The sequence below is a fragment of the Myotis lucifugus genome, unplaced genomic scaffold, assembly GCF_000147115.1.
Source record: "Myotis lucifugus unplaced genomic scaffold, Myoluc2.0 scaffold_844, whole genome shotgun sequence".
Taxonomy (NCBI): domain Eukaryota; kingdom Metazoa; phylum Chordata; class Mammalia; order Chiroptera; family Vespertilionidae; genus Myotis; species Myotis lucifugus.
The window spans coordinates 91,079-108,057 of NW_005871892.1; the positions used below are offsets into that span (position 1 = coordinate 91,079).

Here is a 16,979-nt window from a genome sequence, read left to right on the forward strand (position 1 = left end):
TGCTGCTGGGCCACAGGGTGGATTTGAGGGGGGCCTGCCTGGGCCTGGAGCCTGGGACTGGAGACGAGGCCGAAGGGGGGCAACCAAGGGGCCTGCCTGTCCTGCTCACGTCTCCCTCCGCCTTCTCTGTCCCAGCTGAGCCCACAGTGACCGTGTATCCTGCAAAGACCCAGCGCCTGCAGCACCACAACCTCCTGGTCTGCTCCGTGAACGGCTTCTATCCAGGAAACATTGAGGTCCGCTGGCTGCGCAACGGCCAGGAAGAGGAGGCCGGGGTGGTGTCCACGGGCCTGATCCGGAACGGGGACTGGACCTTCCAGACCCTGGTGATGCTGGAGACAGTTCCCCGGAGCGGGGAGGTCTACACCTGCCAAGTGCGGCACCCCAGCAGCACCAGCCCTGTCACCGTGGAATGGAGTGAGATGCCTTCTGACCTCACACGCCTCCCCCCACAGGGGCCTTTGCTTGTCCCTGAGGGTCAGGGTCCCCTCTCCCCACACCCCGTTTTCCTTTGCTCATGTCACTCCTTCAGCACAGGCCAAAGGGTAGCCCTGTGATTGCTTCTGTGGACACCCATAGCCCTGGGAGGCCGCCATGCCTGCCCTGCTCTGAATTCCCCACACTCTCCCCGTCATGGTGCCCCTTGGCCTTGGGCACCACCCCCTGATGGATGGGCGGGTGCTTCTGCCTGCGCTGAGCTGCCCACTGTGATCTGGAAAGAGGCACGTGCTCCACAGCTTGGGGACCTTCCTGCCACGGGAGAACCCTGTCTGCTCTGCCGTCTGCGGCTCTGTCACCCGGGCCAAGTCCTGGAGGTCACTGAGCCCTGGGCTCCGCAGCCCTCAGTGGCTGAAGCAGTGGCCTTGGGTTGGGAGTGAGGGGACCTGAGGCCAGAGCCTGGGCCTTGTACCTGCTCAGTGTGACCTCAGTCTCTTTTGTGGAAATAGATGTTGTTCTGCTTCTTCTAGGGCAGCTCCCCCCTATACCCACCCACCCCCCCAAGCTCTCAATCCCAGGGTCTCCAGTAGAGAAGTTGCTTTGGGCTAAAACCACTGAAACCAGCTTCTTCTCCCAGGAGCCCCGTCTGGATCCGCACAGAGCAAGGTGCTGAGTGGAGCCGGGGGCTTCGTGCTGGGGCTGCTCTTCCTCGGGGCGGGGCTGCTCATCTACTTCAGGGCTCAGAAAGGTAAGGAGCCTGCTGGCAGCCGAGGCTCTGAGACGGTGGGGGGACCTGGGGCTTTGCTGGGTGAGCTCTGGGTATGGCAACGCAGTAGAAGCCTCTCTTTCCCTGTCAGTCTCACGTTCCCTGGAAATGCAGAAATAACCAGCTTCCAGTTCTCAGGGTGGAGACATGAGGAGTCATGGCTGTGGGGTTAGAGAGGGGTTAACACGCACGGGATTTGGGTGCAGATCCTGGGGTACATGGAGGAGCAGGCCCTGCGGTCACTAATGACACTGGATGTGACAGTTTCGGGGCCACTGTTCTCAGCTTCTGCTCTCGTCCCTGTTCTGGTGTCAGCGGGTGGGGGTGCTGCTGGAGAAGCTCAGGTGGCCTGGGCGGGGACCCTGTGTTTGGGGACACACTTACCTTCATATCTTTTAAGTAGCATCTTCCTTCTCTTCCCAGGACACTCTGGACTTCAGCCCACAGGTAACACTCTCTAATCCTCTCTCAGGGACGCATTTGGTTTCCCTAGAACAGAAGGTGCAGGGGACGAGCCAGGGGACAGATAGCGGGGAGCCTGGGTGTGGCTCTGGCCGCTTACACTGCAGTGTCTCCTCCCGCCTGGTGAGAGGCAGCTCTAAAGCAGCTTTGGCTCCTGTGGCCTCTGATCTTTTCTTCTCACTTGGGAGCCCCAGCAGGAGGCCTGGGAGGGCAGCGCCCCTGCTGGCTGGGCCTGGGAACAGCACTGTCCTCTGTCTGCAGGACTCCTGAGCTGAGGTGATCATGGAGACATGGGCAGGAAAGAACCTTCTGTCTGGCCCCTTGGCAGCCTGAAGAGGTTTCCTGCTGGGCTCTTACTCCACAAGGAGAGCTGCCTGGGGCTCTGGCTGGGTCTTGGCTCCTGACCCGTAGCTGCTCCTCCCTGCTGGTTCCTCCCTGCGCTGGACCTGGAGGCCCCAGTGTTGACTACAGAGCCTGAGCTCCATCCCTCCCTGTCCCTGTGTGTTCAACCCTCGCTGTCTGCTGAGCACCTTAGCTCATCTCTGCTCACATTTCTTCGTAAAATGTTCCTCTATTAAATATGGAGTGAAATCATCTGCCTCACAAGCTTCAAGGACAGGAAGTAGGAAGAAAGGAGCTGCACAGGACCTAGGAGACTGGGCGCCAACAGAGCTGTGCAGGCCAAGGGCCCTAGGCTGCCTCCGAACCCCTCACATGCAGAGGAGGCACCTGAGCCCAGAAGCCCAGAGCCTCCCAAGTCACACAAGTCAGGATGGAGACCCAGGTTCCCACCCAGGCCCACAGCTCGTTCAGTGTGACTCCCCCAGGTCATCAGGAGCCAGGAAGGGGCTGGTGCAGGGATGTGGTCCCCGGCTCTCCTCCCCCTCCCAGGCTTCTGGAGCTCAGTCTGGGAGACAGAGTCAGGAGGAGTCCAGTCCCCTGTGGGCCTAGAAGCAGTTTCCGTGCTTGGGCACCTCCCAGTCTCCTGTTGGGACAACCCCACCCCCGGGAAGCTCCCGTCTGATGGGGACAAAAGAAACAGAGAGCCAAGCGAACACGTAAGTCATTGGTGAGAACACACCAGGACAGGAGAGAGTGGCTGGGCCCTGACTGGTTTTGCTCAGTGGATAGAGCACCAGCCTTCAGACTAGAGGGTCTCGGGTCTGATTCCAGGAAAGGTTTAATCCCCTGTGTGGGGCGTGCAGGAGGCAGCCAATCAGTGATTCTCTCTCATCATTGAACTTTCTATCTCTCCCTCACCGTTCTCTCTGAAATCAATAGAAATATATATATTTTAAATTGAACACTTGGAATTTGTGTTGGCTTCACCAAGGAAGGCTTCCTGGAAGAGGCTGAGATGTGAGGAGAAGGAGCTGTTTTAAATGCTTAGGAGAGGATCAGAGCCCAGGGAGAGCCTGGAGCTGGCAAGGGAGAGGGCACAGGGGGAGGTGCCTCCGTGAGTTGTCTGAACCCTCACACAGGCTCACTGGTGAACATGCGGGCCTGTATGCACACACTCAGGCCTCCATGCACACTCATCCATGCACGCTCATAACCACATGTCACATAAGCCTTCTCAGACCTCCGTGCACACACATGGATATGTAACATGCATTCATGTTCACATACATGCAGTCAGATACAGACCTACAGGGGCCAACCCGGCCTTTTCTGGAGTTCATATATGCTTTCCTCTGCACATGGGAAGGGGACCTGCACTGCCCAGTAAATGTGGGTCCCCGACAGCTGTGTCATCTGTCAAATGTCCCGGCCCCATTGACTGGGCTTCATCCACAGCCCCTGCAACAGGTCCTCTGGGGGGGACGGGAATGTCTTTTATGCTGTTCACTTCCCAGTCACTGGATGCAAGCTGCACCAGAAAATGGGGTGACCTTGAGAGAGGAGGTTCCCTTCAGCCGAGAGCACTCAAAGGTAAAGGGGCTCACCTGGGAGCTGTCAGTGGTCTGCACCCCCCCCCTGCTGGGAGGGTGAAGGGGTCTGTGGGCAGCCTTGGCACAGATGCCCACTCCCCTCCCCCGCAGGCTCCCTGAGTCACTGGGCTGCAGCCATGCTCCTCCCTTGGGTTCTCCTGGGCCCTGGGCCTCGTGGCCCCTCCCACATCACCCACCTCCCTGCCTGGGTGCTGACAGCTCCAGGTGTCAGGCCCCTCTACACCCTCTTCCTCTCTCCCTCTCACCCTCCATTCCTTGGTGAGTCCATCTCTGAACACAGGGAGCTGAGGAATGGGGAGGGAGTAGGACAGGCCCTCCACTTGCCATCCTCTGTGACCCAGATCAGTGGCCAGGGGCTGACAGGCAGGGCCGGGCTGTGGCTTTGTTACCTGCAGGCTCTGTGGGTTACGGTGGCTTTCCACGTTCTACTGACAGAACCCCCTTCTCCGCTCCCTCAGTCCTCTGGTGACAGCACCCTCTCCTCTGCTCACACAGACACCCTGGCACGAGTGTGAGCAGAGGCCTGTGGGTCCTGGTGAACCTTCATCCTTCCTTCTCAGGGAAGGTGTGGGCCAGGGGACCCTGGCTCAGAGAGGGAGGCTGCCCACCTGGACTCTGGCTGTATTTCATCTGTGATGCACATGTGTTTCCACACTTTAATATCCCCAAAGCTGTGACATGTGTGTCTCCTCGGGTCCTGCATATATGCATTCAGGGTCTTTGGTTGATTAGCCCCACCCACCCTCCATCTGCCGCCTTCTCTCCAAGATTCCACACTCTGCTCCATGCTCCTACGTCTCTGGATCCACTCCGTTCATCAGTTTATTTTGTTACTTAGATTCCACGTCGGAGTGAGATCTTGGGATACTTGTCTTTCTCTGACTGGCTTATTTCACTCAGCATGATACTCTCCAGGTCCCTCCATGCTGTCTCATAGGATAAGAGATCCTTCTCTTTTACTGCTGCATAGTATTCCATTGTGTAGATGTACCACAGCTTTTTATCCACTCGTCTACTGATGGGTAGTTGGGCTGTTTCCAGATCTTAGTGCAGAATGGACCTTGAAAGAACTGACTCCTTTCATCCCCTTGCGCTCTACCTTAGGCATTCCTTTTCATTCCATAAACTTTTTTAGGACTGCCTCTCAGGCACAAATGATCCATTGACCTGTTAATTCCAGGATATAACTAAACCAGATAAGTAACTATGCTATTTCTAGCATCTGTAAATATCCTTGCTTGAATAATGGGAAAGTGAAGGGGGTGGGGGCTGGAAATTTGGGCCTGTGACGGAAATCTGGTGTACGTTCTTATCAGTCTATGGTCTGGACACAGCTCCCTCTTAAATCATCTATCTTGCAGGACCTGTTTGCTTAAGCATTGTTACCACCTTGGGAAGGACATAAACTATGATGCTCCCAGAAGGAATTGTCAGGGCTGGTGCCAGGCCAGGCCTTGAGATAGGGTCTCACAGCACCAATCATAGAGTTTTTCTCTTTTTGCCTTTATAAGCTTAACCCTAACTCCATTTCAGGACCACCAGTTTTGGAGTGGCAATAGCCCTTCGTGGTCACCATCGGCATTGAAATAAAAGCTCCAAAATTCGACCTTCTTGTTGTGGTGTTTTCTATTGGACTCCCTGAATTTCAATATAACATCTGGAGGCCCCAGCGAGATTTGTGCCTATTAGCACTAGGCCCCCTTCGGCAGACAAGCTCCCCACACCTGGCTGCCAGCCTTTGGGAGGTCCCCAGGGGAAGTGCCACCTGAGAATCTTCCAGGACCCCAGAGACACTCCTTAGTGGTTCTGGCAGCCAACCGGAGGACACCTGACATGCCTCTACATTTATTCTGAGCCATCAAAAAATCCTCTGGAGGTAAGCAAATTTGATTAAGTGAATTTGAGCTCATTTTCCTGCTTTTTTGCTTGGTGACTAGTCATCTTGCTACCGGAGGAGGAGTGGACGCAGTTGTAACACCTCTGCTAGGTTCTAACAAAGAGGTTGGTTGAGAATCCTGTTCTTGGGGCGTGTGTTCAGCAAGGGCGCCCATATCTGTTTCTGTTAGGCCCTGCGCCTGTTTCTCTTAGGGGAGTTAGGCAGGAATTCAGTTAACTGTTTAACTTCTGAGTAAATGTCGGCTGAAAAGAGTGAATGCTGAAGGAGTGGGTGCGCACTCTCCTATCCATTGTGTGTGTGGGCATTTGAGTAGATCTATGAAAGTAAATCACTCACCCCTACCTTCGTTTGTTTGTCTGTTTGTCTCAGCATAACTATCTGTTTATGGACCCCGTTTACCCCAGGTATCCTGTTTGAGTGTCTCGTCATTTTCAGTTGTTTGCTAGAGACATCCTGGAGGACATAACCTGGTTCTTTCCTTCTTCGCTTACCCCGAAGGTATCTGTGACTGGATTGAGGACCTCTTCTTTCAAGGGACCCTCCGGGAGTTCAGTCCACCAGAAATCTCCCTGCACACATTCCTCCTGCTCTGCATTCTTTTTCTGCCCAACTAAAAGTCATTTTTTCTCTGCAGGTCACTCCCCAGCCTTTGGGAGGGAGGATTTTTACTGAGGTGCTCTTTGGTTGTCTCTGAAGTTCCTGTTTTTTCTTTCTTTGGGCTGTGGGGATTGTCTCCCTCTGTTTCACAATGGGAGGGGGACCCAGCAGAGCTAAGACACCCTTAGGGTGTATGCTGACGCATTTCAAAGAAGGGTTCTCAGATGATGTATTTGGCATAAAGTTCTCAAAGGGAAGGCTGAGGACTTTATGCGAGTTAGAGTGGCCTAAACGCAGGGCTAGGGCGCAGGGCTGGCTGGCCAAACATGGGTTTCTGCCCCGGGCTTGTGAAAACTGTCTGGAACATAGTCACAGGGGATCCCGGGAATCCGGACCAATTTCCCTACATAGATAAATGGTTAAACTTAGTTCAGAATCCCCCACCGTGGTTAAAGCATTGTGCTCTTCATATTGGGTCCGAATATTAGTAGCCAGCCCCAAGGGGAATTCTGGGAGGGGAAACGATGGCTCCCGGGAGAGTGCTGTGGAGGGAAGCACAGGCCCCAAGGAAAGTGCTGGAGGGGGGACGCCTTCCAAGCCTCCAGTTCTCCCCCCCAACACCAGAGGAGTCAGACCTCCCTCCACCTTATAATTCCTGTGTCCTACACCCTCTGCCGGAAGGGGAGACACAACTTCCCCGATCACAAAGGGAAGGGGATTCCCAGGCTCCAACACAGGGGGAGAAGCCTTCTTCTTTCTCACCCCCCATCACTTGGAGCTGCACCCAAGCAAAGGAGGGGGATTCCCAGGCTCTGACACAGGGGGAGTGGTCTCTTTCATTCTCACCCCCTGCCACTGGGAGCCTTACCCAGGCAAGGGAGGGTGGTGCAGGAGACCCACCTCTGAAGGGATCTCTCTTACCCCTAAGGGAGGCACCCCCTATGGAGGGGAATTTAGGAGGGCACCCCTTCTTGATTTATGCCCCCTTCTCCATGAGTGACCTTTATAATTAGAAAACCCAAAACCCCCCATTTTCTGAAAATCCTCAGGCTCTCATCAGCCTACTGGAGTCTGTCCTTCATACCCACCAACCCACATGGGATGACTGTCAGCAACTCTTATTCACTCTCTTCGCCACTGAAGAGAGGGACAGAATTCGGTTGGAGGCCAGAAGGGCTGCTTTGGGCCCAGGAGGAGGGTCGCTTGAGGAAAATCGGGACCACATTGAGGAGGTTTTTCCGTCCTTGAGGCCCCAGTGGGATCCCAACTCCGTGGGAGAGAGGACTTCCCTGGACACTTTTCACCGTGTTCTCCTATTAGGCGTTAAGGCAGCTGCTAGGAAAACTACCCATTTATCTAAAGTTACCGAAGTTACTCAAGGACACCAGGAATCTCCCACGGCTTCTCTGGAGCTCCCGTGTGAGGTGCTCAGGGGCTACACTCCTATTGACCCAGATGCTCCAGAGAACCAGAGGGTGATCAATGTGGCTTTTGTAACCCAGTCGGACTCTGACATAAGGAAGAAGCTTCAAAGATTAGAGGGATTCCAGGGCATGAATTGGTCTTAATTAATTGAAGTTGTCCAGAAGGTATTCAACAATAGAGACACCCCAGAGGAGAAACAGGATAAGAGACTAGCAAGGGCAGTTGTAGAGGCTTTTAAAGAAACAATCCTGCAAGGAAAGGAGTGTTCACAAAAAGGCCAACAGCGGGGGAGTAGACCCTGGTTAGGGAAAAACCAGTGTGCCTATTGTAAAATAAGAAGGACACTGGAAGAGAGACTGCCCTGACCGAGACGGATCCCACGGGGACAGGAAGAGGCAGCCACAGGCCCCAAGGGTCCTGAATCTGGAGGAGGATTGACGAGATGCAAGCTCCATCCCGCTCAGCCCCCAGAAGCCCAGGGTAAATCGGGGGCAAGCCTGTTAGTTTCCTAGTAGACACTGGTGCTACCTATTCTGTCCTGACTGAGCCTATAGGACGTATAACGACCAAGAAAATTTCCATCCAGGGGGCCACGGGAAAGTCAACTCTGCCCATGGACTTCACAAAGGACAGTAGATCTTGGAAAGAATACAGTAACTCACTCATATCTGGTTATTTCGGAGTGCCCTTACCCCCTCTTAGGACAAGACCTTCTTCAAAAACTACCGGCTACCATCTCCTTCGAAGGAGACAGAGCACGCCTCACAGTGGATCCACCTAATCAAAATTCTCATTTTTTAATTAAATCTTTATTGTTCAGATTATTACATTTGTTCCTCTTTTTCCCCCCTATAACTTTCCTCCTCCCAGTTCCCACCGCACCCTCCGCCCTCACTCCCCACCCACTGTCCTCATCCATAGGTGCACGATTTTGTCCAGTCTCTTCCCACATCTCCCACACCCCTTTCTCCCCCAAGAATAGTCAGTCCATTCCCTTTCTATGTTCCTGATTCTATTATAATCATCAGTTCATTCTGTTCATCAGATTATTTATTCACTTGATTCTTAGATTCACTTGTTGATAGATGCATGTTTGTTGTTCATAATTTGTATCTTTACCTTTTTCTTCTTCTTCCTCTTCTTAAAGGATACCTTTCAGCATTTCATATAATACTGGTTTGGTGGTGATGAACTCCTTTAGCTTTTCCTTATCTGTGAAGCTCTTTATCTGACCTTCAATTCTGAATGATAGCTTTCCTGGGTAAAGTAATCTTGGTTGTAGGTTCTTGGTATTCATCACTTTGAATATTTCTTGCCATTCCCTTCTGGCCTGCAAAGTTTCTGTTGAGAAATCAGCTGACAGTCGTATGGGTGCTCCCTTGTAGGTAACTGAGTTTCTTTCTCTTGCTGCTTTTTAGATTCTCTCTTTGTCTTTTGCTCTTGGCATTTTAATTATGATGTGTCTTGGTGTGGTCCTCTTTGGATTCCTTTTGTTTGGGGTTCTCTGCGCTTCCTGGACCTGTAAGTCTATTTCTTTCACCAGGTGGGGGAAGTTTTCTGTCATAATTTCTTCAAATAGGTTTTCAATATCTTGCTGTCCCTCATCTTCTGGCACCCCTATAATTCTGATGTTGGTATGTTTGAAGCTGTAACAGAGGCTCCTTACACTATCTTCGTATTTTCAGATTCTTTTTTCATTTTGCTTTTCCGGTTTGGTGTTTTTTGCTTCTTCGCATTTCAAATCTTTGACTTGATTCTTGCGATCCTCTGGTCTGCTGTTGGGTGTCTGTATAATATTCTTTATTTCAGTCGGTGTATGCTTAATTTCTAGTTGGTTCTTTATCACAACATCGAGGGTCTCATTTGATTTCTTGAGGATCTCATCAAGTTTATCTGCAGTTCCTAGAAAATTATTAAAAGACCTTAAAAGTGCGTTTTTTTAGCTCTATATCCTCCATTTCTGTCATGTTTCTTTGTCTTCCGCATTTTTTATGCTTTCTTGGTGCACCCCCTTGTGGTCTTTGTGCACAGTCTTGTTGTAGTTAAGCCTTGATTGCTATCTGTATCTAGTGGGGCCTCTACAAATGCTGTCGGCAATACTGGGGGTGATTTGCCCTCCAGGCTAACTGGCTATGAGAGTCAGCTGTGTCTGCAGTGGGAGAGCTTCTGTGCTGGATCTCTAGGGCGGTGCTAATCTAGCATTTGCCTAAGGCTATCCAGCAAATGCCTCTGTGCAGGGCTTGGGCGGGGCGGGTCCCTGGGAATCTACAGGGTGGGTGGAGCGAGCAGTTATGGCTGCTCTCAGTTCCATCCCCAGGGGCTCTGCCTCTCAGATTCTCAGCATCCGCTGCAAACCTCGGAGAGAAAGCTGCCTTCGATTTGCGACCAAAGCCAGACAGTCCCACTTCTCCCGTTTGAGTCTGGGTCCATAGAGACTCGCCCGGATCTGGAGCTCAGAGTCTGAAACTCCCTCCCGATTGAAAACAACAACCCCGCACTCCGCCGCCAGCCCGCTCCACATGCACTCCGCACCTTAGTATTTCACTTCAGCACTGCGCCTCCTCTGAGTCTCGGTATGTTATTCTCTTTCCTCCTAGTTGTAGAACTTCCACTCAGCCAGCCTTCCTGTGGTTCTGGATGATGTCCGTTCCGTCTTTTAGTTGTATTTTTGAAGTGGTTGTTCGAGGCAGCAAACTCCGGTGTTAACCTATGCCCCCATCTTGGTTCCCTCTCAAAATTCTTTTCCTATCAGAATCCTTCTCACTTGTCCCCTGTCCGAGGAGTACCTCTTACAGGAAAAATCGCCTCCAGAAAACCCACCCGCTCAAGGGTCTTCTGTGTACTTAAAAAAGCTCCAGTGACCTTTCCCTGCAGTATGGGCTGAAAGCAACCCTCTGGGACTGGCTAGCCACCTGACCCCCATTGTAATCCAGTTGATGCCCACCGTGACCCCAGTGCAGGTAAGACAATACCCTATGAGTTTAGAAGCTAATCGGGGCATCGCCATTCACATATGCAGACTACGAGAAGCAGGTATTCTAGTCCCTTGCCATTTCCCTGGAACACTACCTTACTCCCGGTCCTAAAACTGGGGACCAAAGACTACAGACTGGCACAGGATCTAAGGGAAGTGAATAAGCAGGTTGAGACCATACACCAGAGAGTCCCTAACCCTTACACTCTCTTGAGCCTCCTCCCTCCAGAGCGTAAATTTTATACTGACTTAGACGTAAAGGACACCTTCTTTAGCATCCAGTCAGCCCCCATAAGCCAACCCATTTTTGCATTTGAATGGACAGACCCTGAGGAAGGATTTTCTGGACAATTAACCTGGACCCCACTACCACAGGGGTTTAAGATCTCCCCCACCTTGTTTGACAAAGCCTTAAGCTCAGATCTGCTCACTTTTCAGCATACAAATCCAAAATGTACCTTGCTACAATATGTAGATGTCGGAGGGCTAGAAAGTCTCTTAGACACCTTACAGACTTTAGGATACAGAGTATCGGCTAGGAAGGCTCAACTCTGCACCCCCAAAGTTACATACCTAGGGTACAACATCTGTCAAGGCAAGCGGACTCTTTCTCTCAGTCAGATTGAGGCAATCCTATGAATCCCCACTCCCAAGACTAAGAGACAGTTGGGAGAGTTCCTAGGGGCAGTTGGATACTGTCGCCTATGGATCCCAGGGTTTGCAGAGATCGCTAAGCCTTTATATTCCAGCACCAGAGGCGGGGGAGGGGGGACAACAATTAGCGTGGTCTGAGACAGAGCAGCGAGCCTTTGAAAAATTAAAAGCTGCCCTAACATCAGCCCCTGCTTTAGCACTCCCGGATGTGACTAAGCCCTTCCACCTCTACTTACATGAGACAAGGGGCATAGCCAAGGGGGTTCTCACTCAAAGTCTCGGCCCCTGGAAAAGGCCGGTAGCCTACTTATCCAAAAGACTTGATCCTGTTGTGTCTGGGTGGCCCACCTGCCTCCAGGCAGTAGCAGCTGCTGCTATACTCATCAAGGAAGCAGACACACTAACCCTAGGGCAGGAGCTAATCCTAAGCACCCCCATGCGGTCCAGGCTCTACTCTGGAACACACCAGAGCACTGGATGTCAAACGCGCGGATCACCCAGTTTCAGGTTCTTCTACTCGACCAGCCCCGCATCGGGTCCCACAAGACTCTTGCTATCAACCCTGCCAGCCTCCTTCCAGATGATGACTCTGTAGAGCCTCTACATGACTCTTTACAGGTCATCGACTGCCTGCCCAGACCTCACTGATACCCACTGGCGTCGCCGGAGGAGGTACTGTTCACTGACGGGAGTAGTTTTGTCCAGGAAAGAATCAGGTGTGCAGGGGCGGCGGTGGTTACTTTAGACGGAACCAACTGGTCTCAGGCGCTCACTCGCGGAACATCTGCCCAGAAGGTGGAGTAAATTGTCCTAATTCAGGCTCCCGTTGGGCAAGAGGGAAGTCAGTAACGATTTATACTGATAGCAGGTACGCGTTTGCAACGGCTAACGTACACAGTGCTATTTACCAAGAAAGGGGACTCTTGACCTCCGCGGGGAAGGACATCAAAAATAAGGAAGAAATTCTAGCCCTCTTGAAGCCATCTGGCTACCAAAGGCGGTGGCATTGGTCCACTGCAAGGGACACCAGAAAGGGGACTCCCCAGAAGCAAGGGGGAACCAGGCCGCCGGTGAAGCGGCCCGGGAGGCTGCCCTAAAACCAGTGGGGCCTCTACAAATTCTAGTGGCTCTTCCAGACCCTGACCTACCCACCTCACCTGCTACACGGAGAAGGAGGAGAAGCTAGCAACACAGAAGCAGGCCTCCAAAAACCCGGGAAGATGGTGGACCTTGCCTGATGGCCAGCTTTTGGTTCCCGAGACTCTAGGTTGGACAATAGCTAGCCAGTTACAACAGGCTACTCACTTAGGCCACACTAAGCTTACAGGGCTTCTAAGAAATAAATACTACATACCCAATTTGAACAGTATAATAACAGCGCTGTTTCTCGATGCATCACCTGTGCTCAAGTAAATGCCAAACAGAGAAAAGACCCCCAATAGGAATCCGGGCGAGGGGAGGCTCTCCAGGAGAACAGTGGGAGGTTGATTTCACAGAAATCAAGCCCACAGCGGCAGGGTATAAGTACCTTTTAGTCTTCATATAGACACCTCGGGGTGGGTTGAAGCTTACCACTACAACAGAAACTGCCACCATTGTAGCTAAAAAGTTACTCCAAGAGATTATTCCCCGATTTGGCCTACCCATAACTCTAGGTTCAGATTCGTGGCCCAGCTTTTGTAGCAAAGGTGTCACAGGACATAGCGAAAGCATTAAGCATTAACAGGAAGTTACATCGTGCCTACTGGCCCCAAAGCTCTGGGACAGTAGAACGCATGAATAGGACCTTAGAAGAGTTCCTCGCCAAATTTACCTCAAAAACCAGTGAAAATTGGGCCACTTTACTCCATTTCTCCCTACTCAGGGCAAGGTGCACTCCATACTAAGTGGAGTTCTCCCATATGAAATTATGTTTGGGAGACCCCCTCCAATACTCCCAAAAACTTCAAGAAGAAATAAAAGCTGAAATCCATAACCAATCTTTACTCAAGTCCTTACAGGCCTTACAGTCCGCCCAGAAAGACATCCATAAGCGCATCCAGGAAGCCTTACCTTTGCCAACCTCTGATCCGGTCCATCCCTTCCAACCCGGAGACTGTGTGGGTAAAGAAATTCACCGCCCAGGGACTGACTCCCACCTGGAAAGGACCTTGCACAGTCATCCTGACCACCCCCACCACGGTGAAGGTCAATGGCATCCCGACATGGCTCCATCACACTCGACTTATGGCGACCAGAGAGGAATGGAAAATCCAGGACTCTCCATCAGACCCACTAAAGTTAAGACTTTCGCGTGTATTATAACCTTGACCCTCCTCCTATGTACAGAGGGAAATCCCCTTAGACCTCCTCCTAAATGGACATAGGAACTCAGAAATGGAGCAACAGGTGAAACTCTCGTAAGTTTAACTAAGGGATGGGGGAGCATACAATTTGTTATAGATCTTTGCTCCCTCCTCCGAAGCACCCTGTCTGCCTCAGCTTCAGACACTCATTATGGTTGTGGAATGCTCCCCGCAGAAAAACTCTTACAGAGCAAAGACATTTCTCTTTTCCCCGGGAGTGGAAGCATCGCTCTCAGTGCCAAAGCCCAAGACATCTTTTCTGTCCCATATGGGGCTGCGAGACCATCTCAACTAGAGATCGAGACTATAAAGATAGTGACCACTATCTCAAGTCTCAGAGGGTCTCCAAGCCTACCTCCTGTATCGTAGGAGATTGTAACCCCATAGAATTTACAATAAAAAACTCCCAGGACTCTTCCTGGAGAACAGGAAGGACTTGGGGAATAAGATTGTATGTAACAGGCTGGGACCCAGGTACTTTATTCACCATCCAAGGACGGGCCCTGGCCCGACCCAAGAGGCCCATAGGGCCACTAGCTGAACTAGCCTTACCCATACCAGTCTGACCTGCCCCAAGAAGGCCTCCCAATATACATCACCTCCTTCTCACACCAACTAGCAATCTTCCCCACTCTGAACTATCTCCTTTACCTACCTCCCCCTCCGAACCATCTCTCTTAGCCATGCTAACTACCATACACCGGTTCGTTAATGTTTCCCAACCTGACTTAGGGGCTGACTGCTGGGTATGTCTTAACTCCAAACCACCTTACTATATGGGAGTAGGAGTCATCAAGCCCCTAATCCCCTTCAGAGATAGTGAGGACTGTGACTGGAGATGGCCAAAGGCTAACCCTGGGGGACCTTCAAGGAAAGGGTACTTGCCTCATATCCTCCTATACTACCTTCAGGCCCCCCCAGGTCCTGACTTCTGCAATACCACCATTCTGATAAATTCTAATAACACAAAATCTTCTACCATGCTCCAAATCAGACTTCTTTTGCCTGTACAGATGGCCTCACCCACTGTATTTCCTCCGAAAGGTTCCGTAACTAATCTGAACCCGTCCTCTGTATTCTTGTATATGTCCTTCCCCAGATATATATATATGTTTGCAATGAAGGAAGCACTCTGATTTACCCACCTCCATCTCTATCCCGATGGAAGAGGGTCCCTATCTTAATCCCTATATTAATCGGACTAGGGATTGCAGGCTCCGCAGCAGTAGGGACCTCTGCCCTAGTAAAGGGAGATGCTAACATAGGAGAGCTCACCAAACAGGTAGATGCTGACCTTAGCCACCTTGAAAGCCCCATTTCCCATCTAAATGAACAGGTCGATTCCTTAGCTGAAATGGTCCTCCAAAACAGACGAGGGTTAGATCTCCTCTTCCTCCAGCAGGGAGGACTCTGTGTAGCACTAGGAGAAAACTGCTGTTTCTATGCCAATAATACGGGGATCATACAAGAGAGCCTATCCCTAGTGAGAAAAAATATAGAATACAGGGAAAGGAAATTAGAACAATCCCAGAACTGGTTCCAGAGACTATTCAATTGGTCCCCTTGGTTAACAACTTTCCTCTCTGCTGCTGTCGGCCCCCTAGCATTATTACTTCTGGCCCTCATTCCGGGCCCCTGCCTTATAAACTGGTTAACTAACTTTATTAAATAAAGAATTAGCTCTATCAAGTTCATGGTCCTCAGGGATCAATATGATCCCCTCCCCTACAATGACCCACAAGAGTCAACCATTTGACTCTGTACATAAAACCAGTGGGGAATGAAGACTGGACCTTGAAGAAACTGACTCCTTCCCTCCCCTGGCCCTCTACCTGAACCTTAGGCATTCCTTTTCATCCCATAAACTTTGTTAGGACTGCCTCTCAGGCACAGATGGTCCATTGACCTGTTAATTCCAGGATATAACTAAACCAGATAAGTAACTATGCTATTTCTAGCTTCTGTAAATATGCTTGCTTGAATAATGGGATCGTGAAGGGGGGTGGGGGCTGGAAGTTTGGGCCTGTGAGGGAAATCTGGTGTACGTCCTTATCAGTCTATGGTCTGGTCACTGCTCCCTCTTAAATCATCTGTCTTGCAGGACCTGTTTACTTAAGCATTGTTACCACCTTGAAAAGGTCATAAACTATGACGCTTCCAGACAGAATTGTCAGGGCTCGCGTCAGAGAGGGTCTCACTCCACCAATCCTAGAGGGTTTTTTTTTCTCTTTTTGCCTTTATAAGCTTACCAAGCTTACCCCTAACTCGAGGTTTGGAGTGGCGATAGCCCTTCGTGGTCGCCGTCGACTTTGAAATAAAAGCTTCAAAATTCGACCTTCTGGTTGTGGCGTTTTCTATTGGACTCGCTGAATTTCAATATAACATTAGCCATTGTAAATTGTGCTGCTATGAGCATAGGATGCATATATTCTTTCTGACTGGTGTTTCAGGTTTCTTAGGATATATTCCTAGAACTGGGATCACTGGGTCAAAGGGCAGTTCCATATTTAGTTGTTTTTTTGTTTGTTTGTTTGTTTTTTGTTTTTAGGAAACTCCATGCTCTTTTAAATAATGGCTGCACCAGTCTGCATCCCCACCAGGTGTGTAAGAGGATTCCCTTTTCTCGGCATCCTCGTCAGCCCCTGCCATTTTCTGATTTTCTGGTGGTAGCCATTCTGACAAGTGTGAGGGGATAGCTCATTGTGGTTTTAATTTGCATCTCTTTGATGATCAGTGACTTTGAACATTTTTTCATATGCCTCTTTGAAGCATCCATCTTATATAAAAACTGTTGTTTGAAATTATAACCCTCTATTTCTGGCTTCTGTAAATGCTTGCTGGCTTAATAATAAGGAAAATAAGACTACTCCCATTTCAGAGAGGCCATTAAACCTTCCCCAGACGAAGTTATCAGTGCTGGCACCAGGCCAAGCCTTTGGTTGAGGTCTCAAAGCCCCAGCACATAGGGCCCTTTAAGAGCTTGCAAAGGGAAGTGGAAAAACCCCCTTGTTTGGGAGACAAGGAAGTAAAATCCTATAAATATGAGAAACTTCTTGTGTGATTTCACCCAGAATTTTAGATACATTTCCTCTGGGCCCGTAATAAATGTAACTTCATCTCTCTAAGCGTTGCTTGGTTCTCCTCTGGTTTTTCTGTAACGGTATTGGTTCCCTGACTGAGAAAGCCAACCATACGTGGCCTCTTGGCCTCCGGTGTGGACTGGGTGTGAGGATCGGGGGAGCCAGACAAGCTTCTGGGAGGCGCCGCTCTGCTGATTTCGAAGAATTGAACTGGGGGACTCCAGGCACACTTCGGACCTCAGCCCAGGACCTGGGCCAGCATCTAGAAAGAGTGGACAGACATCTATGGACCTGTGGACAGAATTGGTAAGGTAGGGGCCCCAATCAGGTTGGCCCACTTCCAGTGGAGTGGGAGGGGGAGCTTTGATCACCTCCCCAGGAAAGCCATA

General features: G+C 50.8%; 1 protein-coding gene across 1 annotated transcript in view; it reads left to right on the top strand.

The window, feature by feature from the left end:
* LOC102434372 (DLA class II histocompatibility antigen, DR-1 beta chain-like) overlaps window positions 1-2,071 on the top strand; it is a gene marked incomplete at its 5' end in the record, with an annotated part of 4,201 nt that extends 2,130 nt beyond the window's left edge. The window contains 4 exons of the mRNA XM_023747349.1: window positions 136-417; window positions 1,076-1,186; window positions 1,628-1,651; window positions 1,928-2,071. Coding sequence (XP_023603117.1) covers window positions 136-417; window positions 1,076-1,186; window positions 1,628-1,651; window positions 1,928-1,941 — 431 coding nt within the window. The remainder of the gene's footprint in view (window positions 1-135; window positions 418-1,075; window positions 1,187-1,627; window positions 1,652-1,927) is intronic.
* Between the last annotated feature and the right edge of the window lie 14,908 nt (window positions 2,072-16,979).